This window comes from Natator depressus, chromosome 5 (genome assembly GCF_965152275.1).
Source record: "Natator depressus isolate rNatDep1 chromosome 5, rNatDep2.hap1, whole genome shotgun sequence".
NCBI classification, from domain to species: Eukaryota; Metazoa; Chordata; order Testudines; family Cheloniidae; genus Natator; species Natator depressus.
In genome coordinates this window covers 86,407,309-86,433,182 of record NC_134238.1, presented here as the reverse complement: position 1 = coordinate 86,433,182, position 25,874 = coordinate 86,407,309, and the positions used below count along the sequence as shown (strand labels likewise).

Below are 25,874 nucleotides of genomic sequence, written 5' to 3'. Positions count from 1 at the left end.
TCTGCTTATGGCATTTGCTGAATTTGTGGCCTCTATGACTAAACTTATTTGAGTTCAAGACTGAAGAAACCCAACATTCAAACTAGCATGAGAACATTAAATATTTTTATAGTGAAAAGTAAGGGAGAGACTTGCTATGCTTAAATTCTGAGGCATATAGGAATGCAAACTTTTGCACAGAAGTGAATGTTTAATTCTACAGTTTAGTGAGGCCAAAGTTGTCAAATCAGGGTGCCTAACATTAGATGCCTAATTGTGTAAATAACGGCTTGTCAATATAACGGTGATGTAATGCACTCTATGGAGGTGTGATTACTAAAGCAAACTAATGTGTTGTACATTAATTGATCCATGCAGACTCAGCTGAAACACATCCATTCTTTTTCCGTTGTTCGTGAATAAAGTCTTAGGGAGTTGCTTTGTGAATAAGTCCACTGCTTTTGCCCTTTCTCCAAGACAAACTGAATATTCATACAGTGGGTTTGTTGAGAATACCCACATTCTTATTTAGGCAACACTCACAGTCAACAACCATCAACATATGCAGAAATAAATATTCCCTCCCTCTCCTTCCCCAGTCTAAGATCATCACCTTCACTGACTTCTCATCTCAGGCATTGGCACCCTGACAGCAGGATTGTCTGGGTATGTAGGCTCCCTCCTCAGGCCCTACACTACTAGCACTCCCAGCTATCTTCGAGACACCACTGACTTCCTGAGGAAACTACAATCCATCGGTGATCTTCCTGAAAACACCATCCTAGCCACTATGGATGTAGGAGCCCTCTACACCAACATTCCACACAAAGATGGACTACAAGCCGTCAGGAACAGTATCCCCGATAATGTCACGGCAAACCTGGTGGCTGAACTTTGTGACTTTGTCCTCACCCATAACTATTTCACATTTGGGGACAATGTATACCTTCAAATCAGCGGCACCACATGGCCACACAGTATGCCAACATTTTTATGGCTGACTTAGAACAACACTTCCTCAGCTCTCGTCCCCTAATGCCCCTACTCTGCTTGCGCTACATTGATGACATCTTCATCATCTGGACTTATGGAAAAGAAGCCTTTGAGGAATTCCACCATGATTTCAACAATTTCCATCCCACCATCAACCTCAGCCTGGACCAGTCCACACAGGAGATCCACTTCCTGGACGCTATGGTGCTAATAAGCAATGGTCACATAAACACCACCCTATACCGGAAACCTACTGACTGCTATGCCTACCTACATGCCTCCAGCTTTCATCCGGACCACACCACACGATCCATTGTCTACAGCCAAGCTCTACAATACAACCGCATTTGCTCCAACCCCTCAGTCAGAGACAAACACCTACAAGATCTCTATCAAGCATTCTTACAACTACAATACCCACCTGCTGAAGTGAAGAAACAGATTGACAGAGCCAGAAGAGTACCCAGAAGTTACCTACTTCAGGACCCAACAAAGAAAATAACAGAACACCACTAGCCATCACCTTCAGCCCCCAACTAAAACCTCTCCAATGCATCTTCAAGAATCTACAACCTATCCCTGAGCTGTAGCTCACGAAAGCTTATGCTCAAATAAATTCGTTAGTCTCTAAGGTGCCACAAGTCCTCCTTTTCTTTTTGTGGATACAGACTAACACGGCTGCTACTCTGAAACCTATCCTGAAGGACGACCCATCACTCTCACAGATCTTGGGAGACAGGCCCGTCCTTGCTTACGGAAAGCCCCCCAACCTGAAGGAAATACTCACCAGCAACTGCACACCACACAACAGAACCACTAACCCGGGAACCTATCCTTGCAACAAAGCCCATTGCTAACTGTGTCCACATATCTATTCAGGGGACACCATCACAGGGCCTAATCACATCAGCCACACTATCAGAGGCTCGTTCTCCTGCACATCTACCAATGTGATATATGCCATCATGTGCCAGCAATGCCCCTCTGCCATGTACATTGGCCAAACTGGACAGTCTCTATGTAAACGAATAAATGGACACAAATCAGATGTCAAGAATTATAACATTCAAAAACCAGTCGGAGAACGCTTCAATCTCTTTGGTCACTCGATTACAGACCTAAAAGTGGCAATTCTTCAACAAAAAACCTTCAAAAACAGACTCCAGTGAGAGAATGCTGAATTGGTAATAGCTCACCTTACCTGATCACTCTGGTTACAGTGTGTATGGTAACACCCATTGTTTCGTGTATTCTGTGTATATGAATCTGCCCACTGTATTTTCCACTGAATGCATCCGATGAAGTGAGCTGTAGCTCACAAAAGCTTATGATCAAATAAATTTCTTAGTCTCTAAGGTTCCACAAGTACTCCTTTTCTTTTTGCGGATACAGACTCACATGGCTGCTATTCTGAAACCTGACTTCTCATAGTGACTTTGGTCACTCCTGTATCCTGGGTGAGTCCTGGCCTTCTCTACTTGTGGGGAAGTCCTTGGTTTGTCAAGTCACACTCCCTGCCTTGCTGGTTATGGTAGCACTTAAGCCTTCCAGAAGAAGGTTCTGTTGAATTCCAACAAGTGAGCCTAATTTTGCCATCAGTTTTCTACATAGAGAAGTCTAATTGAAGTCACTGGGAGTTGTGTGTGTATACTAAAAGGCAAAAATCTGACCTAGTGGCTTTGGATGGTGATCTGTCTGCACTCCTTTGAAGTCCGTTCAACACCTTTGTTTTTAACTTCTTTGCAAAGACAATATCTACTATCCTGTTGCAATAAATTGGAAATGATGTGCACTATGCATTGCAGCCCTATTGACCAAATACACTTTACAAAAGTACCTGGATAGGATGGTTGAAAATGATCACTGGGAGGACAGGACCCACAGTTCAGACTGTCTGTTGTATACCAATTTAGGTAGCAATGAGCAGTGGCAATGCTCCTCCTAGAAGGCAAACTCCTGGAAGGGATGTTAACAAAGTACCATCCTACCCCAAGAGAACCAAGGGAAATTAAGAGGATAGATGTTAGCCTGGCTTTAATTCAGAAATATGGAAAAATAAAACACTAGCCAAATGCTTTTGATCTATGTAATCTCATTTAATTACAGGAATTTCCAGATTCATTGGAAGAACAGACACATCTGAAAGAATGGCATATCTACAAAACACAGATACAAACCATTCCAGCCTACATTGCCCTGTTTCAAGAGCTGAAAGTATTGGAGTTATCAGATAACCAGATCACACATCTTCCAGTTGAAATTGGTATGTTGATTTGGATTTTGGTATTTAATTTTGTGGTTAAATGTGCAAATGCATGGTGGTCAATTGGCATGAAGCTCCTTCTTGTAAATATAGACCAACCCAGTCCCAAAATCTGTTCTCTCTACTGTTTTCAGCAAATAGTTATGTCTGGATGTTTATTGTTTTTCTGATACTTTATATGTACTGAATCATGTATGATATTTTGCAGTCAAACCTGGCCAAAATATAAGAGAGAATGACACTCACCTATTGTTAAGTTGTTAGGCAGTGACTTTGGTTTCTATGGTGCATTGTTTGTTTTTAAGTTCTACTTAAGAATGGACAGCATTTTATGGCCCATTGTTAGGTTATCAACAATGAGAGCAACATCACGGAACACCAGCCTGAAACACACAAGTTAAAGTGCACGCGTGAACACACACACACACACACACACACACACAAAATAAATAAAATAAAAATTCAGATACTAGCAATGGGGAAACGCACAACATATAATTTTGGATAAAACACCTTTTTTTAATCCATCCATTTCACCTCAATAGTGAAGGGGTCTTAAAAAAAGGGCTATTTCCAATCCAGGCAACCAGGGGTTTTGCTCAAGACAGAATTTAATTCTTAACTCATATAGTCTGGCTTTTATTACTTTTAAGTTTAAACAAATGCTCATACTATTTGGCCTTTTAGTGGTTTACAGTGGTCTCTCAAAATTGTATTTTGTTTTTGAAAGATTCTACCAGTGTGAGAGAGCTTTGTTATACTTAAAATGAGGAACATTGCTGGAACTGGTACTATCAAAGCAGAAGAAACCCTCTGTGCAGCTACAAACCACACTTACACAGTAAGGCTGTAGCCCTACTCTAGGGCTTAGGCCAGGCAGAGAGATTTAAGTCTGCTATTGCTACCTACTCTTCTGGCCGTAGAGACTCATGCTTTGAGATCGAGAGGTCCCAGGTCCATGCCCTGCAGATGACCCAACTGGGGTGTCAGTATATATATAGCTATATACAATGCCAGTATATTCATTCAAGTAAAGGAGAAACAAGATTTAAAAAATGAAACCTCCCTCTTTTCAATTATCTGTCCCAGAATCTCATGCAATCTTTGCTGGAAACACTGCAGCAGAGCTGTAGCGCCGTCACGGCAGTTACTCTGTCTCCCAAGAATTCTTCTATTGACCTAGCGCTGACTACGCTGGGAGTTAGGTCGGCTTAGCCATTTTGCTCAGGGGTGTGGATTTTTCACCCCTCTGAGCAATGAAGCTGTGTCAACATAACTTTTTAGTGGAGACCTGGCCTTAGCTTTTATTTCTATTTCTTTTAGTTAGAGACTTGGTACTTGGAGTTCACTGCCAAATTCGGCTTTCCCAGCTGGTAGATTAACACTGATACTTTTGATTTATTTATTTATTTACATTGTATTTTATATAGATAATTGCCCACTGACATAAAAAAATATTTTATAGGGGCATTCCGGTGGCTAAATAGTATAACAAATCATAAACAAGACATAAGGAGGAGATTACGAACATAAAATAAAAACTCACAGTCTGGCTGTTTTATCTGTACTTTAACCTTAAAACTGACATAGGCCAGTGGGCTTAATTGGCGGAAATATTCCACAAGGCAGCAGTAGGAAATAGGGGGAAAAATGATTCCAAAATTAGATTCTATGTGAGGTAACATGAAAAAAATGGTGAACCATAGTTGTCTTAAATTAACTAAAGACAGGACTGCCTAGACTATTGTATGCCATATTAAAAAATTACCACTGCTTAACCATTTGAAGCAGGTAAAGGCCATTAGAGTTTCTTCAGTCTGTGGTGATACTGGATATTAACAAAGAAGTCAGTCCTGCACATCAAAGCTGATTAAGAAAAGTAATAATATTTGTTTCAAGGAATAAAGACATAAAAGCAGGTATTACTGGCATGACCTGTTCTCTACAGAAAGATGATTTTGAAGCCATTCAAGACCTACTTTGGTAAATGAGGATTAAAAGTTTCAGATTTGTTTGCTACCAACCAATTATCTTTTTTTAAAAAATCCATTCATTGGACTAAATTTTGCCTTCAGTGATTTTCATGCAATTCCCACTGAAAGAATTATTTTGGAGAAGTTCTATGACATGTGTTACACAGGAAGTCAGACTAGATGATCACAATGATTCCTTCTGGCCTTGAAATCTATGAATAGCAGCTGCAGTTTCTCTGCTCTATGCGTGAAATTCAGCCCTGTGTGTAGGGACTGGGTGGGGTGTATAATTACCAATTAAGTTCTGTTTTGTGTTTTTTCAGCGGTGCTTAGCTTTGTGTGGTCTCGCTGCATAATGTTGAGTTTTGAAGGTTTAGGGCCCTACTATGCCAGTGTGAGGTCCTCCACACCACATAAGCCCTGTGCTGAGGGGGACTGTCTGCACAGCAGACAAAAGGGGTGTCTGCACAACCCTTACCTGCAGTGGAAAAGTCTACAGGTCAACTGTGCATAGGTTGGTCTTGAAGGCCGTGATAATGGATGGGCTGTGGGTCCCAGCAATCCAGATCTTGTGGTGTAATTGTCTGTGACATAAGGGCCTGATCTAAAGCCCATTAAAGTAAATGGGAGTATCTGGGTCCCTTTGTATCAGGTGCCTCATGAGAAGAGGCTGCTGCTGCTATTTCAAGATATAAACTAGAATACCAGCTAAGGGGGAGGATTTCATCTCCCTAATAACTTTGCAATCTACCTGTTAGAACCTGATTACTCAGGTTTTATGCAAGTGGAAAACTTTAAGCACAAGTCTTTCCATGCAAACCTCTGTGCATGTTGGCAGGTATAAACAGAAAAATGCCCTTGACAGCTGACTTCCTAAGGTGAGCCAGGCTGGCAGAGGGTCACTCCTACAGACCTCGTAAACTAGATGGGATGGAGATTTGGGGGAATATCTAGCCAAATTTTCACATTATAGATTTTTTTGTTTCAAGAAAATCCCCAAGAAATTCTATACACAAAGCTGTATTTTGCTTTTTAAATAAAAGAATTGTAGGATATTGTGTTGCATTATTTTAAAAGTACTGTGTGGTCATATAATTAGAGTGTCTTTATGGGAACGGAGTTAAGATTGTGTGTTCAACCTTAACTTTGGCATTGCCTGATTTTAACTGTGAAATCTTGATATTCTCTCTAATATAGGCTTTTTTTGTTTGTTTGTTTTTTTGGGGAGGGGCGGGATGAAACATGTAATCAATTAGTTCAAGTCTAATCTAGAAAATGTACTTTAGTCTAAAAAGGCAGCTTGGCTTTTAAAATTTCTTTGACTATATAACATGCTGGCTGAGACATCAGTTTTGAAACCACATAAGCGTGATCTTAATACCCATTGACTTAATGGGATGTACGTACACTCTTAATCTCTTTGCTGAAGCAGGGCCTGAATGTGTTTACCCCGCTCTAATGGCTAGTTTGCTACCACCTAGCAGAGCTGTTCCTTCAGCTCATGTGGTGGAGAGTTGTATTTGAATTGAGCTTTGGTATTGAAAGTCCTGGCTTCAATCCCTGCTGATGGATAACCCCTGGTAGGAGTTGTTCTTAGGGAAACAACTACTTCTTGCACCATTGAGCTGTTAAAAATAGCTCTCAGTGACATTATTCCCTGTTGTTTATTCTGTTCCTTTGACAAACATTCCATCACTTGGTAGTAAGTTTAAAAAGGAAGTGAAAACTTCCATTAAAGTGGCAGTTAAATTGATCATGCTGTTGATGATATGTGAATTATAGACTTGTAATTCACAAATTATCATCTCCCTTAAACATACCCAATCTTGTAGAAATCAGCGTGTTTTTTTTTTTTCCATTTCAGGTTGAGTAATCATGGGTACTGTATTTGCATAGATAATATCCAGTTTGGCAATATTAACTCTAGCATTATAAGAACATAAAAACTTGTTAAATCAGGGGTATTTTTAGAAGTAAATTAAATGATAGCAAAATAACTGCTAGCAAGTATCAAGGTATCTTCATTAGGTTGGACTTAAGCCTCCTTGATGCTGCAACTTCAAGTTTGCTGTTTTATGCTCCTGTTGCAACCCTGGGAAACTTATAAACCATGGTGAATACTCTATACTCTGTTCGTAGGTTCATGATAATTCACAGTACAGAATGAAACATGCTGCTACAGGGATGGCTTTAGAGAATTGTTTACAATGTTCCCTTTTGATTGTAAATGCTTTGGCTTTTAAGTAAACTTTGCATATGGAACTCCCCATTGGAATTCACTATGAACGTGATCCAAAGTCCACTGAAGCCAATGGAAAGACATCTGTTAGCTTCAATGATGAGACCACGTGACTCCGTCTAAACTAGACTTTTATAGACATGTACCATGAATCCAGTTGCACAAAACTCTGAGTGGGAAAAAAATAACAAATTACATTTTAAAATTGATTTTGAAATACCTAAAATTCTCAGTGTGCTATCTCAGTGAGCTTCCAGAATTAATCTGGGAACTCAACCCCCCTTTTCCAATGTTATATAGTCCAGAGGAGGTACAGGATAGCAGATCTTAACTTTTTCACATGTTCAGTACTGAATATTGTCCAGAGGAGGGACAATATTTGAAGAAAAACTCCATTTGGGGGAAGGTGGAAACATTTCTCTGGCAGGTTGACTTTTTAAAAAGTGGCAGTTGTTTGCAGCTGCTCACAGGTTTGGAATATTATAATAAATACTGGGAGACACGGATTTATGGGCAGTGGGGAAGTGAGGTTATCATAAGATGATTTTTCCCATGGCTGTCTTCTCCACACATGTGTTATATTCTATCTTATCTGTCTGTCTAATCTATCTTTTAATTTGCTTAAGATATCAAGAAGGTGAATAATACACTAAAATGTAAAAAACCAAACAAATAAACCCCCTCTGCTTTCTGGACAACAAGGGACTTTGCCAAGGTCAATTAAAATAAATAAATAAAAATGTGCTTAATTACTTCCAAGGGCTTCAGATAGTGGCACTGTATAAATCAGAGCTCCCACTGTGAATTCTGACATGCACACTCCTCTTTATGTAAACTCTCTTTGCTAAAAAAATTGTATCTATTGATTTATCTTTTGGTTTTATGCTACCTCCTATCACTGTAGTATCTCAGAACCTTACAGATAAAATAAACTGGTAAAAGAAATATCCCCTGGTGGACGTACCTGGCTTTACTCTCCTTTTAAATAATAGGAAGATCTGGGTGGGGTGAGTGTAGAAAAGCTTTATCAAATAGAAAGAATTTGCTGCATTTCTTAAAGGTGATTAGACTCCGGATTCCTCTGACCTTCTCCAGATGTTAATCTGACAGCTAGATCCCTTCCACTAAGAATGCTTTCTCCCTGGTTTCCACACACTTTGTATTGGACTTTGTGATCTCCATTGTCCCAGAAGAATACAACTGTTTTGGTGATCCACAGAGAGATTAGAATTGGTATTCCATTTTATCTGTTCAGAAAAAAAAAATCATAGTCAGATAAAGTTTATATGGAGCCTTGATCCATCAAATTCCCTCCTCCCAAAACAAATAAAATCAAACCCCCACATTTGCCCTGTCCTCACCCCAGAGATTTCTTCCCACCACTCCTTGCACCGCTCTGATTCCTTGAACTTCCTCCTCAGTCCTCACAAATGGTTTCTTACTCTTAGTTCTTTTTCTCCAGGTGGAGTCTGTCTCCATCCTCCCAACCCAAATGGACTTCCTTATCTTCCCCTTCCACACATTCTGCTAGAGAGGGACTTCTAGGTTCTCTTTGACTCACTACCATATCAGGAACCCTCTGACCCTAGACCCCCTCCCGCAACCCAAAGATAATATCTCAATATGTCCATGAAAATTAGCACAATTGCAAACGGGATTGATACTGGCCTTCTGATTTTTTAAATCCAAAATTTTACATGTGGATACACAGAAACTGGACAAAGAGCAAAATTTCACTAACAAAGGTCACTTTGTTAAATAATAATGATAATTTTAAAAAATGATAGTACTTTCTGAAGCACCACCCACAACCCCAAGCATTGCCTATTTGTTATGCCACAGTCTGATGCCAAAGTAGATTGTTCAAGAAATCATAATTCCTCTCTTTTTCTGGGATACTTTGATTAGCAGTGAAATAATGAACAATGTTGACATTTAAATTGTCATCAGTAAGCTATAGAGTTTATACTCCTTGAAATGAAACAAGGCTGGAATCACTGGTGTACCAGAGAGGATGAGGAAAAGAGACAATTTACCATTTAATGGACCAAAAGAAGCTCTTGTGTCCAGCTAATTTGGCTTGACTATTTCAGACCAATGCAGACACCCGCTTTGCAGTTTTCTGTCGGCTTATACGGGTGGAAGAACATTGGTGAAGAATAATGTCCTTAGGTGATAAAAACTACTTTATAATTTTGTCTACTTTTACTCTCTTAGCCACACCCTTAGAAGCTCTAATGCAGGCTTGTCTACATCTTCAAGTGGCATGGCAATCACTATGGTGCTGCTTTGCATATTAAAAATTAAAAGTTATAGGGTTTAATTACTGGGTTTAATTTTTTAAATAATGAGTTTAAAAAATCGCAGTGAGAATATATGGTATCTTATGCAACAGCTGTGATGGCATAGCAGGTTCTAATTAAAAATAAAATATTCTTAGACATGAAATTGCCAGGGAAACTATGGGTTTCATTACTGCTTTAACTGCCTCTGCTTGGAAAATACAAGAAGATGTTAGCTGTTTAATGCTCTAATTTATATTTTTTATGGAATGGAAAACTCAGTGCACTAGCCTCATAAAGAGAAGTCAACCAAAAAGCTGTACCAGCCGCAAGTTTATTATTGTGGTTTTTTTTAAGTTGTGAATTTATGCTTGAACACCATCTGAATGTGGTATTGACACATGTGGGGCCAAATCCTGATCAGTTCCATGCAGCCAAAAAGGGGGAGTATCTCTATAGGACTACATAAAGGGGCTGCATTTCTGGCTGATCAGTCTCAGGGGTGGCTGGGCCTGGTACATAAGGTCTGGTTTTAGAGGGAAGGAGACACAAATACAGCAGGTTTCAGAGTAACAGCCGTGTTAGTCTGTATTCGCAAAAAGAAAAGGAGTACTTGTGGCACCTTAGAGACTAACCAATTTATTTGAGCATGAGCTTTCGTGTGCATCCAATGAAGTGAGCTGTAGCTCATGAAAGCTCATGCTCAAATAAATTGGTTAGTCTCTAAGGTGCCACAAGTCCTCCTTTTCTTTTTACAAATACAGCAGTGCTTGTCCCCCTCATCCCGCTCAATCAGGCTGTTCCAGTAGGACAATTTTGTTAAGATTTCTCACTGCTATCACCAGTTCAGCTTCACCAGTGGTAATGCTGCATCCTGCAGATCTACCCTGAGCAGGGTTAGACAACAAAGGGCTTAAAACACCAATGGTCCTCAGAAGCCTGGTGTACATTAACACTCCATCCGCCAGTGGAGCAGAAATGGTAGTAGGGATGGCGAGAAATTTTTGCAAAAATTTCCTGTCAGGGACCAAATTCTCCTCTGGTCTAAATGATTCCAACTCCTATTCACTTCAATGGGAGTTACTCCTGTTTTAAAGCCAGGAAGTAATTGGATCCATGCTGAAAGAAATCTTTCCCATCAGACTCGATGTGTTCTTCCTCCACACATCTACAGCTCAATGATTTATTTTTTTATAATGAGGTGATAAATTGATGCAAGATAGGCTAAATAGTACAAATAATACCTTCATTTCTCTAAATCATGTTACACTGGATAGGCTAACATTATATTTTGATGCACTTCTAAATAGAATAAGCGGTTCACACATTAACAATTTAACAGCCTAACTACTGCTATTATCCTCTTGCACCAGCCAAATGAATCTTGTGTGATAATACTACACTGCCAGATCTATGTCTATTGTAGTCTAAAGGCTAATTCTTCTCTTGCCAGTTTAACTGAAACACTTAAGAGGAAAAAAGGAAAACAATAATTTCTTATGTGCATAGAGCTTAAATACTTACTCAGTTCTTCGTGAGGCAAAGCTTCACCGAGGCAATGGGAGTTTTGCCTGAGTAAAAGAACATAAACAAAAACTAAAGTCCAGGCCATGCCTCTTAGCTCAGTGAATCTGCCTCAGATACCACAGAATAACGGTGGGGGCTTCTACTTCCATAGAACGACCCTAGGCCCTGTCCCGTGGAGGGTTCACTGTGGATATGGGGCTCAGTAGCCGGGGAGAATGTAGGCCAGGGCAGGCTGACATGGAGGCAGGCATATTATCTTCCCCTGCAATCTGTAGAGGCTCCCCTTGCAGAGGTTCCCCCATATAAGGACCCTCCACCTTCACCCTCACTGCTCCTTAGCACCAGGGCCAGATTAACTCTCCTGTGGCCTGGGGCTATTAGATTTTGTGGGGCCCCTGTATACAAGTCTTTTTCCTAATTTAAAACAAAATGATCACAATTGTGGCATCGAGGCTACTAATGCTATACTAAACTTGTCTTTTAATTAACTTAAAGTCATTCTGTGGTTACATTCAGCCTTAAAACATGTAGAATGTAGTTAAGTTAATTCAAAATAGCCTACTTCTTACCTTAGAACAGCTGTTATATTAGTTTATTTCTGGGAGGGAGTTTGGGTACAGGACGGGGCTCCAGGCTGGGGTAGAGTGTTGGGGTGCAGGAGAGGGTGAGGGGTACAGGCTTTGAGAGGGAGTTTGGTGCAGGAGGGGATTCTGATCTGGGGCAGGGGGTTGGGGTGCAGGAGGGGGTGTGAGGTGCAGGATCTGGCTGGGAAGCGCTTACCGCAGGCGGCTCCTGGCTGGCGGTGCAGCAGGGCTCAGGCAGGCTGCCTGCATGCTGTGGCCCCACACCACTCTCTGAAGCAGCCACCTGGTGGCACAGCTCTGTGGCCCCTGGTGGGGGGCGGGGGATGGGGGGAAGAGGCTCCACGTGCTGCCCCCACCCCCAGCACCGTCCCCGCAGGAACCCCCTGGCCCCACTGTCTAGGAGCCGCTGCCAGAGGGATGTGCCAGTCACTTTTGGGAGCCACCCGAGGTAAGCACCACCCAGCCAGAGCCTGCACCCCTCACCCCCTCCTGCACCCAACCCCCCTGCCCCAGCCCAGAGCCCATACCCCGCACCCCCCCCCCCCGCACCCAAACTCCCTCCCAGAGCCTGCACCCAGCAGTGCGTGGAGACTCATTGCCCCCTCCCCCAAGGGCTGCAGGGATGTACTGTCTGCTTCCGGGAGTGGTGCAGAACCAGGGCAGGTAGGTAGCCTGTTTCCTGGTGTGCTAGGAGGGAAAGGAGTTGAGGGAGGGAGGGGGAGGAGTTTCTCACTGGGGCCCGTGGACCCTCTGGAGTACCCTCGGGGACCCCAGTTTGACCCCACTTTGAGAAACGCTGCCCTAAGATATCATCAGTGCCTAAGATCCAGCTGACAAAGACCATAGCTTTCAATAAAGCAAATAATGTAATAACTGTACATTCTCCTTGTCTTTCATATCAGATATGAGCATCAAAGTCATCAAGATTACACAAAAGAGTGTATAATGCTTGATATTTTCCAGATGCAATTCTTGATGTCCTCCAGTAAGTTTGGTGGCAGAAGAAATCAATGATGATAAAGGTCATGCCAATTGTCACAGCACTCTCCAGCCAAAAGGCAAACTCTTTATTCCTTTTTAGCAGTAACCAGGGGTGAAAGTAAGTCGAGTGACTTACCGGTACGCTGGGGCCCCCGGAAGGAGCGGGGCCTAGGGTGGAAGGGGCGGGGCTGAGGGAGTTAGAGCCAGCCCCAGCCCACCCCCGTCCTTCTCCTTTTCGTCCTCCCCCCGTCCCCTACCAGGGTAGCAGCAGCAGCCCAGGGCTCTGGGGGCTATTTAAAGGACCCGGGGCTCCCCTGCTTCTACTGCCCTGGTCCTTTAATTAGCCGCCAGAGCCCTGGGGAAGTGGCAGGGCTCCAGCAGCTATTTAAAGGACCAGGGCGACAGAGGCAGCTGGAGCCCCAGCCCTTTAAATAGCCCCTGGAGCCCCCGCTACCCCAGGGCTCCGGGGGCTCTTTAAAGGGCCTGCGGCTCCCCTTCTTCTACCACCCCGGTCCTTTAAATAGCCCCTGGAGCCCTGGGGTAGTGGCAGCGGGGCTCCGGCGGCTCTTTAAAGGGTCAGGGCGGTAGAAGCAGGGAAGCCCCGGGCCCTTTAAATAGCTGCTGGAGCCCTGCAGCTGCTACCCCAGGGCTCCAGCAGCGGGGCTCTGGAGGCAATTTAAAGGACCTGGGGCTCCAGCCACTGCTGGGAGCCCCAGGCCCTTTAAATTGCCCCCTGGGGAAGCCCGGCTGCCCCAGTACAGTGCACTAGCTCTAGCCAGTATGCCGTACCAGGGCGTACCAGCTTACTTTCACCTCCGGCAGTAACGGAGGGCTTAATTCTGCACATGATCCAGTTCCTATTGAAGTCAATGAGAGTTTTGCCATTAATGCCACTAGAAACATGATTAGACCTTTATTGAGATGCTGGGTCCTTTCAACTCCCATGGAACTCATTTGGAGTTGAGGGCATTCCACACCTTGACGGTCTGGCCCATAGTGACTTCAGTGATGTTTTGAAAAATATTTATGTCTGAATACTTTTTTTTGTAACTAACTGGCACATAGGATGGCTGTTCCTTTGCTAACCTGAATAGACCTTTGATTCTTTTGTGCTTCTACCCTACTGATTTTAGCTCTTTATTTTAACAGGTTGTTTAAAACAACTGAAAGAACTCAATGTGAGTTTTAATAATTTGAAGAGCATCCCTCCAGAATTGGGAAACTGTGAGAATCTGGAAAAACTGGATTTGTCTGGAAATCTAGAACTTACAGAGCTCCCATTTGAAGTAAGATCTCCAACTGCATTTCTTGTATCTGATTTATTTGGGCTGTAAGGTATTTCATCACATGCAGCATAAACAGCGATTCTTACAAACTGATTTCACACACCATCACATACTTCAACAATACAGTTTTAGTAGCAATGTCATTGAAAATATCTTAGAACAGACAGAACAGAGCAGGGCCAACCGTCTGAGTGTCACTTGACAAATGACTAAATCCTGCTCACATTTGCTCTAATGCATAAGGGAGGGAAAGGGGCCAAAAGGGATTTTGCATATTGTTGGTGGCTAAGGGAAGGTGACTGAAGGCTTCCTGCCATGAAACACAAGTGTGTGTTGACAGCTTTATCCATGTAATGTCCCAAGTTGCAACCCCATGTCTATGGGGTGATGGTTTGTTAAAGGAACATGGTGCTGTCCCAAGCCAATAATGCTGTATGCTGCCATGAGCAGCAAAAACTGGTTGGCAGAAATGTAGGAACTTACATTACTCCTGAGGATCAGTATGCTCTACTTACTGCATTGTGATAGTCCATGGAGAGACACCCAGCTCTGCAACAGCAGTACATCCCTTATGTTGGATGCGTGGTTGTCAACCACTGCTATACACACTCGACAGGTGTTTGCTATTTAAGGCAGCAATTTGGTTCAAAATATCTATGGTGAACTTAAACAAAGTTGCTAATTTCATTTTTAATCTAGAAATTTCCTGCATTTTGCCAATGTCACCATCACTTCTCTAACCCTGGAATTTTTAAAAACTTCTTGGTTCTGTTGTAGGTCAGATGTTTCGGTGGAAAGTAGGTGTTCAGTAGTGTAGTGTGGAGAAACTGAAGCAAATCACAAGCCTGTTTCCCACAACCTCATGTCACAAGCAAACATTGTGTATGGACATAAGTAATAGTATCAGACCAGCCAGCAATTCCCATGTGTGCCTGTCTCTATAATCTTTATCCTAGTGGTTAGGGTACCTGCCTGGGATATAGGGCATCTAAATTTGAATCCCCATTCTAGAGCTCACACTTGAACTCAGATCTCCCCCGCAACCCAGCTGAGTGCTCTAACCACCAGGCTGTAGACTATTTTGAGGTGGTTGCTTTCAGTGTCTCCTACTGAAACTGTTCCACTTTATGTAAATATATAAATTTTCATTGGACCAGAGAGACAGAGAGAGTGGTTAATGCATTTACTTGGGGATAGGATACGTGGATTTAAATGTTCTCTCTGTCTGATTCAGATAGACAGATAAATAGGCTATTTGCCTGGAAAATTTTAAATTTTAAATCACAGTTTTTTAAAGTAGTAACATTATCTTTGATAATGTAATGTGTGTCCCACATCTGACTGTTAGATGGGCAAGAGATGGTAACTAGGGTGACCAGATGCCCCAATTTTTATAGGGACAGCCCCGATATCTGGGGCTTTGTCTTATATAGGTGCCTATTACCCTCCACTCCTGTCTCAGTTTTTCACACATGCTGTCTGGTCACAATAATGATAACTGGCAATAATTGCTTCTTCATGAATGAAAACTATTGAAATAACTTGAATTGTGTTTGGAACCTGAGAAAGAGAAAGAGATATTTTGAAATGCTTATAATACCTGAAAGAAATTAACATATTTACTTCTGAAAATTACCGATCAGATGAAATGAATGATTCACAAGAGAAACATCACAACCTCCAGTAAGGCTATAGGGTACTGTGTATAGTGTGTGTGTATGTGTGTGTACAGAAAAATTACCCCCAAAGATATTTTTTATTAATAGATTGTCATTTGGAAAGTTTAACTTTTATTTAACTTTCAAAATCCTTAAAAAATCTTCCTTGGAAGGTTACAGAAATGTGCAACTTGAAGAAAGCAGGTAACATTCTCTTCCGTAAAACTTGCTTGAGAGAAATAATGGCAAACTTCAACGCATCAGAAATGATCAAAGTCTAATTTTACCTTGGTATTGTACATAGAATAATGGCCAGGGAGAAGCAGATAATATATATGATGATGGATTCAGGGAGATTGATAACATGCCTGTAATTCAGTCAAGAGTTTCTGACGGTACCATAAAAAGTTTATGAGATCATCAGAACTCTGAGACTGAATTACATCTTCAGTAATCAGTCTCCCTACTCTCTTTCTATCCATTTTTTTATGACAGCTGTAGAATATATAGAAGTTTTTGAGCTTTTAAAGCAATTTATTGAGGAATTTTATAAGGAGAAAATTCTGGATTTTTAAACAGACACAGAAAGAAAATATTACAAACTAACTGAATTAGAGGGGAAAAATTCAGTTGTGTGTGTCACATAATACCTGCTACCACTTTCTGCATAAAGGTGGCAAAAGCATTGTGCACATTCAGTCTGATACACCTGCGAATTCCATGTACAAATCATGCACTTGCACCACCAAATACCCATTTGACAACCAGCTGTCCAATCTGTGGGCACACCCGCTGTGTTCTGGGACTGCAATATGTGTTCATGCCTTTTTGCAGGTGCACCAGTTGCTCCTGTTTTTAACATTTCATCCACAATGACAAAGGATGTGCATAGGCCCCAGAATTTGCAAGTCAGCTATATATGAAGTCAACACATAACTGCTATATGTCAGGAATTTTCTGTAGTTTTTATGGTGTCAAATACTGAGAGGTGCTGAGCACCTGCAACTCACATTATTTCAGTGTAAGATCCAGCTGTTAACAGATGTACAGCACCTTTAAAGATAAGGACCATTAACAATACAGTACATGATGACTTAGGTCTTTTACATTACATTTAGTTCGGTGTATGGGATAATATACCATAGAAACCATATATAGTTAAGTCTTTTTTTCACAGAACAGCTCTGCTTAAAGCTGAGGTTCACTGAAGTCAATTAAACTGCAGTGTGAATATTGATATCATTCTGGACTTCTATATCATTATTCCATACCAAAAAAATCCCCCCAAAAGTCTATGTTAAAAGAGCATTATGGTTGCAAACTCAAGAACTCAAAAGTTAGGAAATACCAGAATTAACGCACACTTAATTCTGCCCCCTTTTCCAGATGCATTAGGATATAGACCTTAATGACATGAGCTTATACTTTTTTTCCCACAGGTAACTTGTGCTTGTAGCGCTTTATTCGTAAAGGAATACCAGCATACTATCCTGGCCAATCGCTTTTAGTGTGCGTGCTGATGCCACTATGAATGAAACTAGCTAGCTTGGTACTGGACAGTTTTCCTGCTATAGCTGTATCTACATTAGGGGCTTCTGTAACTTGGCACCCTGTGTCAATCAGGGATTACACCTCTTCACACCCCTGACTGACGTAGCTCTGCTGACAGAAGTTTGTAGCATAGACCTGGCACCAGCGTCAATAAGGACTGCTTTGTGTGAGTTACAGTTGGTAGGATCGTGGCCTTTGTCTCTGTTGTCTGTGTGTCTCTCCTTCTCTATCCTCCACAATGGGCCCAAAGTCCTCACAAAGTATCATAGATTCATTGTCTTCTATGGAGCTGTGACAATTGCTTCTTTCCCCTAAAATCATGCTTTCTTCACATTTGGATATATCTGGACTAGAAAGATAGATTTATTTATTTACTTTATAAACACCCCCCCCCAACATTTTGCTAACACATTTGAATGAACATATTTTAAAGGTCTCATGTAGACAGCACAAGTTATATTTTAATATGTCTGATCTGGTTCAGGTGAAACCAAGCTAACACTACAATGCTAATTTTTTAAAAATGTTTTTATTCTAGTCTAGACATACTTTTTGTGTGCATATACAACTGAGTGGAAACAGCTTGAATCCTAATATCCGAAGCTCTGGGATTGAAGCGACAATGACTTGGAATCCCAGCACTTCAGACCCTATATTTCAAGTCATTTTAACTCAGCGCTATACACACACACAGTTGGGCAGAAAACAATGCAGGGTGGAGGGATAATTTATCCCATGTGCCTTTAAAACAAGCAAAGAAAATCTTCTTCCAAAAGCTATGGCATGTTTGATTGCATGTCACAGGCACTCCCTACGTAGTTGGCTATCTGCATTATTTCATAATAGTGTTCTTTACTGGGATAACAATGATACATTGTGGTTAAGACACAGAACCAAAAGTCTGGAGATTGAGATTCCATCACAGATTCCTTGTATTTCCTTGAACAAGTCACTAAAGTTGTTTGTGCCTCAGTTTCCTCATATGTGAAATGGGAATTATAATACTCACCTACATAGCAGGGGGATTATAAAGATAAATTAATTAATGATCACAATGTACTCTGACACTCTAAGAAGGAATGCATTATATAGACATAATTCTTCTCTCACTGACACCACTGTCAATCAGGAGTAACTCTACTGAAGACTATGGAGTAAAATGTGTGAGAGAGAAGAATTAAGACCAAGAAATGTGAAGTATTAGTCTAACTAACTATTGAGTCTAGATGCTGTTGATATGTTGTTACACATTGTGCAATTAATTTGTTTTCCTAAGAATTATAGATAAGTGTAAATTAAATACATGCCATAGTGTGCATTCATATATTTGTGTATGTAGAAAAACTGATCTGACTTCAATCCTAAGTGTACTGCTTTCAGAAGGCAATGCTTTCAACTATTATGTTACTGCATCACACAGTCACCATTTCCAATGCTGGAACAGCTCTTCCTAAGTACTCTTTTTGTGCTGGTATTTCATAGTGATACCTGCACTATGTGGAAGGGCCCGATCTCTAGTCAGTTCAAACTCCCTTGCCTTTAGAGGCATTCCTATTACTTATTTTATTGATTTTAATTCACTCAGTCCATCTCTGATAGGAAATATTTAAGCAGAGTTTTAAGCAGCTACTTTGGATTTTCGGTTCAAGAAAATCAAATTTAAAAATGGTAACCGAGGGTGCAGCATGGTTTTCTGAACTTCTTATGCAGTGAATAATGTATGCTGCTGTTATGGGGGATCCCAGCAGTCACTTAGATGTCCTTTTGTGCAGCCTGAACAATGCAGAGAGAGTGAAATGGGGTAGAGAATCTGCTCCTGCTCCAGCATATGAATATTTTGTCAGAGAAGAGCATCCTAAAATATCTTGAGAGGGAGTGAAAAGTATGTGTGTGTATATATAATATCTTGAGCACCTTGAATAAATTAATCAAAATTAGTAAATTTAGCTCTAAGCAGCATAAGGAATCATAGTGTGGTTTGTTTATTTTTAACATAAGGTGTAACACTTCTGCAGAGTGAGCGTGTGTGTGTGCGCATCTGTGTTTTCATGTGCATGCATATGTATTTTAATTTTATTACTTAATATCCGGCCTCCAAAGTTCAGAGGGCTGGGAGATCATGTTTTCTTTTTGACATGCCATAATCTCAGTGTAACAGGTGGTAATCTTGTTTTGCATTATTGCTGCACAGATGGGTTCAAATAAACTGGAAACACTGGTCAATAGTTCCCAGAGGCCTCCTTACTTTAATCAGTCAGAAAGGAAAAAGGCTCACCTTTCCTCTGAACTTCACCTTCCTGTTATATTTCTCCTTGAGCAGCCATGTTACTAGCCTGTTCACCGTTTACAGGATGCAAGACCTTTACCTTGTTACAGGAGTTTTGCCTGAGTAAGGAGTGAAGTATTGGATCATAATTAAAAAATGAACTTTATTAGTGCCCAAATCATTTGAGTTTGGTTTGTCCATGTACAGGTTCAGAACCACAAAACTGTGTGCATTGACTATTCCTTCAGTGAGGAGGTAGCAAGTCAGTGGCAAAAGGCCTACTGTGGGTGAAATCCAGCTTCTACTGAAATCTGTTGCAATGGGACAAGCATTTCACTGTGTATGTTTTGCAGTTTAAGAAAGGTACAGTTGCTTAGCCTTGCTGACTTTCTGTTCGAGAGAATTTTATTTTGCTTTGGTTGTTCAATCAATGCACATGCTCGCCTGCGAAGATTAAAAGCTTTTTTTGTATGGCAAATCCACCTAACGCTCACGCCAAGTTTCACACTATCATAGCATTTGCCAAAATGCTGTCAATCCAAGGCAAAGAACAGCTGCTTTGTGAAAGTGGCATAAGATATAATACCAGACATTAGCAGGAGTGTGTGAAAATTGAAAGGGGATGGGTGCAAAAGTGTTAGGTATGGGAGGAGATACACAAAGGCATTAGCACTGCATGAGTTCTTATAAATGTTTTTAAAAGACAAGAGACTAAAGAAGGACATGAAAATGTGTTAGGAAACAGGATTATGTAGTTAGACAAAGGAATGTCTGTTCAATTGATGTAGTTCTTGACCATGTGATTCAAAAATCTTATAATTAATGTAACATCACTTCAAAGACATGGCATTCTCTACCAGAGCAAATCGTTTGCCAATAATAGCTCTGCCTTGTTAGAGAACTGATCCCTGTATACCTTTGTATTGTGATACCAGTGACCTTTACCTTTCACTTGAATTTTAAATAAAAGTAGCATCTGCTTCTACAAGCAGAGTTTAAATGGTACCAGAAAACTTTGTATAAACAAAGAATTACTAGTGGTGACCAAATGCTACCAAAAACTGAGCAAAAGAGAATTATGTGAACATTAGAATGTCAATAATTCATTAGAAAAATTTGGATTTAATTTTAAAAAGGTTTTGTTCTCTGTAAATGAGGGGCAGGGTTTTCAAAAGTGTTCTGCATTGGCCCAACCTTGCTGTCTTTTAAAGTAAAAAATTAAACCTTGTTACAGGAGTTTTGCCTGAGTAAGGAGTGAAGTATTGGATCATAAGTAAAAAATGAACAATTCAGCAGGAGGAAAAGTTAGACCAGCTCTGAGTGTTTGTGAAAATCCTACCCTCAAATGTTACCTATTCACGCAAGCTAGAAAATCAGAGCCAGATTCTGCCGGATCCATAAATAGGTGTACAGTGGTGGGAGAGGGAATGCAGAACTTTCCCTCGTTTGCATGGCCTGCATAAAGAGAACACAGGGACTGCTTTCTCTGTCTCTTTCTTTCCCTGGGGATGTACAGCACCTCAAGGGGGTGAAGAGGGTCCTGGAAAAAGCAAGTCACTTCTCCACAATGGCCCATAGAATGAAAGTGGGAAGGATAGCATAACTGGTTCCTGATCATGACTGGAGTCTCTGGGCATAACCAAATATGAAATAGGAATCTATTAAATTAATTACTGAGTACATTCATCTCAGTTATCAGCTAATTACAGGCTAGTTACATGATTGCAAGTTACATTTTTATAGCTGTCAGCAACATTTAATACTGTTAACCATGAATTTTTGTATATCCTCAACAGTCTCTTGTGAGGGTGGACAGGAAGATGGGATGCAGTGCTATCAGTCAGGTGCAAAGTGTTAGTGGCTGCAGATGGTGCACTATGGGCTTAAATTCTGTCACCTGAGCCTGGGGCTTGCTGGGTATGCCCAGTTAATGAGGCTAGTTGGGCTGTGGCAGAATTGCCTGATTTGCTGGCCTGCCCTGTTGGATGGAAGGAGCCATCAGGTATGCATTTAAGCTTAGAAGTAGTGGTGGCAGGCTGCTGGAAACGTAATGCTTACGCCTGCAGCTATAATCGCTTCTGTGCCTGCCTTGTTCCCGGTCCCGCTCCTGCCTTATTTTTGACCAGCTCCAGCCCTGCTGCCTTGCTCCAGCTCTGACTCCTTATCGCTGGCAGTGGCTTTGAACTTTGGCTCTGTTTGTGGCCTCTGTGATGCTTTGGGGTTTCACCTAGACCATTAAGGTGTTCTGTCATTGCCTGCCCTGGAACCCTAGGTGCTTCTGTGCTGTGTGGCTTTGGCTCTGAGCACTGACACTAGCAGCCTGCTTACAATACAATGTCTTCACCCTGGCTTCCATCAGCCTCGTTACTCCTTGCAGAGTGACAGCAACAGCCTTTCCAGTCCCAAGTCTGTCCAAAACCATCTCCCTTGCAGTGTCCAGTCCCTCTCACTGGATACTCAGAAATTATTACATTCGCTGCCTCCAAAGAGACAGAGCTGACACCAGCCTGTTAGTTTAGCTGAGGATTTCATCCTTCAGTTTAATACACAGCACTGAGATGGTTTTGTAATAAAACAAGAATGTTTATTAACAAAGAACCGAAATTTGAATGACAATAACCAGATATGGCTACAGTGAAACAAAACAAAACACACTTTTTAGTGACTAAAACAACTTCAGCTAGTTACAATCTTTGTCTAAGCGGGTTTCTCACCTATAGTGAGTTCCAGCTGCTCTTGGTTTTCAGGCCAAGAAGATCTACTTTTCATGAGCTCAAGGGGCGCTGCTTCCCCTTTGTCACCCAGGTGATGGATGATAAAAAGGCTTTTTTTTTTTTGGACTTTGCTTATAATTCCTAAAGTCTATTGTCTCTGTTTCAAGAGCCAGAAAGCTTCCTGGGAGTGCAGGCTCCATCCGCTGTCATGATCATTAAGCGGTCTTCCCCCTCTTAAGCTTGATGGCTTAGTTTAACTTACACATAGATGTACTTTTCATTGCCCTCCTGAGATATTACCTGTCTGTTTACATTGGAGACACTGGAAAACAGAGGAAACAATGATCTTTGTCTTGGATTGGTTGGTCTTATACACTGCTTGCTAAACACCTTTTAAGAACATATTTTCAACACAGATCTAAAGTTCTTTATACACCGCCAGTACCTACATCACACAATAATATTCATGACCAATGTGTTATCAGTTTGCATATCATAGAATCATAGAAGATGAGGGTTGGAAGAGGCTTCAGGAGGTCATCCAGTCTAACCCCCTGTTCAAGCAGGAGCAACCCCAACTAAATCATATGACACCTCACTAAATATAACATCTTACATGACACCTTTTAGATACAGATTATTTCAACAGTGTGTTAAGGCAATAAGTATGTCAAGCTTGATGTAAGTTATGGTTTGATGTGCCCTCTGCCAATGAAAGGTAATGGTAATGAAAGGCTCCCAGCCTCTGACTGCCACTGATCTGACCTCCAGGCGTGACTGCCCATGCCCCAGTTCGTGACGCACAGCTCCATATTATTTTTCCATTTTACCTGGATGATGTTGTATCTGTACTTTTTCAGTGTCAGGCAAAGATTGGGACTTAAAGGTGAACAAGTTGGCTGACGCAGAGCCTACATATAATAGAAGTGATGCTAGTGGCTTGGCGGAAGTAGACTGAAGACACAGAGTGGTTACTGTTCCTGTTGTTGAAGAGGTTCATCATAAGAACATAAGAATGTTCATACTGGGTCAGACCAATGGTCCATCTAGCCCAGTAATGCCAGATGTGTCAAAGGGAATGAATAGAACAGGACAATTATCAAGTGTCCACACACTATGCAAGAGTTTTACAACTGTGGGTGATTCTGGGCCCCCAAATGAATCCAAGGAGGCATTGTTTGCTAAAAGTGAAGGCTTCTATGTCTGATTAGGTGCATGTTGTGAACTTTTCTTTTCCATCTATGTATGGGTTGTTTGCTCCAACCTCCTTCTGCCTCACTCCCTCATTGTCTCTCTGTGGCCAGCTTCATTCTCCCTGTCCCTCTTTATGTTCCCCTCAATCATTATATCTTTTCCTTTCCTCTCAGAACCTAGCAGAAGACAACCAGGACCTCACAGAGCTGGGCCCTGTAATATATCAGAAGTGACATGGAAAGGACAATGAATCTTATATTATGAAATTGATGGCTGGTAAATTTAGGACAAATGTAAAGAAATGCTTCTTCATACAGCCGATAGGCAACCTATGAAATTCATTGCTGCAGCGTGCCATTGAGCCAGTTATTGTGGCTGAATACTAGAAAGCCCTGGAAAATTTTATGAACAATATCATTTATAGTTATGCAGACTATGATAAGGTTAATTAAATCTCATTCTTCAGGGTATAAGCAGATAACTTCAAGGATAAAGAAAGATTTTTGTCACCATGTAAAGTTTTGCAAAATTGATGTTGGATATTTTTGTTTTATTGTTTTTTTTCCCTTTCTCTGATATGTCAGATATTGGCCACTGCTAGAGATAGTCTGTTGGACTGATCTGATATTGCTAATCCTATGTTGCAATGCTTTTACTAGAATGAATTAGCAGTTAGATATTTGGAGGGTCAGGTGTGTGTCTTAGCCCCTGTTCCACCAGTTGTGCTTTTGTTGCAGTTGTTGTTTATTTCTGGAGATCTCTCTTGGGGGCAGGAAAAAGGATAAAGAAAGTCTTACTCCCTGAAATTACTTTTAATATAGCTGAAAGATTTTCATCCTCAGAAGCTGGCACCAAGGCCTCAGAATATTACATAATACAAAATGGTCTCTGAAAAGATGGCTAGAGGCAATGAAAAAATTTACAGGCACTTGATTGAAGGACCTACTGTTGCAGTTAAGAACAGATGGAGTCCAGGAGCTATAGTACAATTTAAAAAAACGAGGTTTTTAGAAAACAAATAATCTTAATGTTTCCCAATGATCATACTACATTACCAAAACAAATCTTGAAAGTTGAACAGGACTGTTAAAAATAAATTGGGAAGCAGAGTGGTCTGAACAGATGTGTCATAGGATTGAGAATCAGGAAACCTCGGTTTTATGAAGAGACTCTTACTCTATTTGTATAGCACCTAGCACAATGGGACCTGGATCTCAGTTGAGGGCCTTTATGTGCTACTGTAATAGAAAAAAATATATATTTTATTAAGGATCAGATTTTCAAAAGAGCTCAGCATCCAATGGCTGCCAGTCAGACACCTAAATTAAGTGAAAAGATTTTCAAAAGTATTGGAATGCCATTGAGATGCCAATTTCTGAGGATGAAAACAATGGGAACTACTGGGTACGGCAGACTCTTCTGAAAATCTGGCTATTTCTTTTAGGCTCCCAAATGACAGTTGCGCGTTTCGAAAATTTGAGCTTGATTGTAGAAGCTGAACACTTTTGAAAATCTGGCTCTACATTTAAGAGTAGAGGGCATCAACATTAATTTGGATGCTGTTGACTGTAAGAAGCATGGGGGATCTGTAAGTTGTCTAGAACTACTGCTTTGTTCTAGACAACTTACAGATTTGTTGAATCTGCAGTGATGTTATCTTATAAGAAGATAAATAGCAATCAATTATGTACATTTTTAATTTCCTGAGTTTCCATTGGCTGTGGCACAGCATTTTAAAATTGCATAAAGGAGCTTGTGCATCTTCTGTGAAGGAAGCCATGATCTGGTCTCTCCTGACTGCTCTCCAGGTTTGCTGCAGAAAGGAATGTATTCATGGGAAGTCAGAGAGGAGTCAGTGCTTTGAAATGTGATTTTTGTTTTCTTAGACCTCAGTCCAATACATCACTTAAGCACATGCTTAATTTTAATGGGAGCAGTCCTATTGCAGTTAAGCAAATGCTTAAAGGCTTTGCTGGTTCAAGGTCTTATTTCTTGGCAGATTCTACACCGAATGCTAATCATATCTATATCTTCACCCCAGAAGAGCCTTCAAACATTTTAGTTCAAATGAATTGCTGAATTAGTAACACATTCAGAATTTATATATATAGGATTATTATCTAGATCAGATCAGTCGTCCATCTAGTTCAATATCCTATCTGACTGTGGCTTCTAACAGATTCCTCAAAAGGTTGTGTCCCTATCATGGATCATAATGGAATAACCAGCCCCTTGGAGAAATTTTTTCCTAGCCCCAGGCAGGTAGTAGTTGACGTATGTCCTGAAGCATGAAGGTTTATATCCCTTATTTTTCTATCCTATCTAATGTACCTGTGGATGTTTTCATTATCTGTATAAATGTCAAATCCTCTTCAGAACCCTGC

The 25,874-nt window shown here is 41.0% G+C and overlaps 1 protein-coding gene across 2 annotated transcripts in view; it reads left to right on the top strand.

Moving 5' to 3' along the window:
- Positions 1-25,874, top strand: part of LRRC2 (leucine rich repeat containing 2) — a 102,797-nt gene that overhangs the window by 54,597 nt on the left and 22,326 nt on the right. For both annotated transcript variants that reach the window (XM_074953129.1, XM_074953130.1), the window contains exons 4-5: positions 3,079-3,235; positions 13,971-14,107. In XM_074953129.1, the coding sequence (XP_074809230.1) occupies positions 3,079-3,235; positions 13,971-14,107 (294 nt within the window). The remainder of the gene's footprint in view (positions 1-3,078; positions 3,236-13,970; positions 14,108-25,874) is intronic.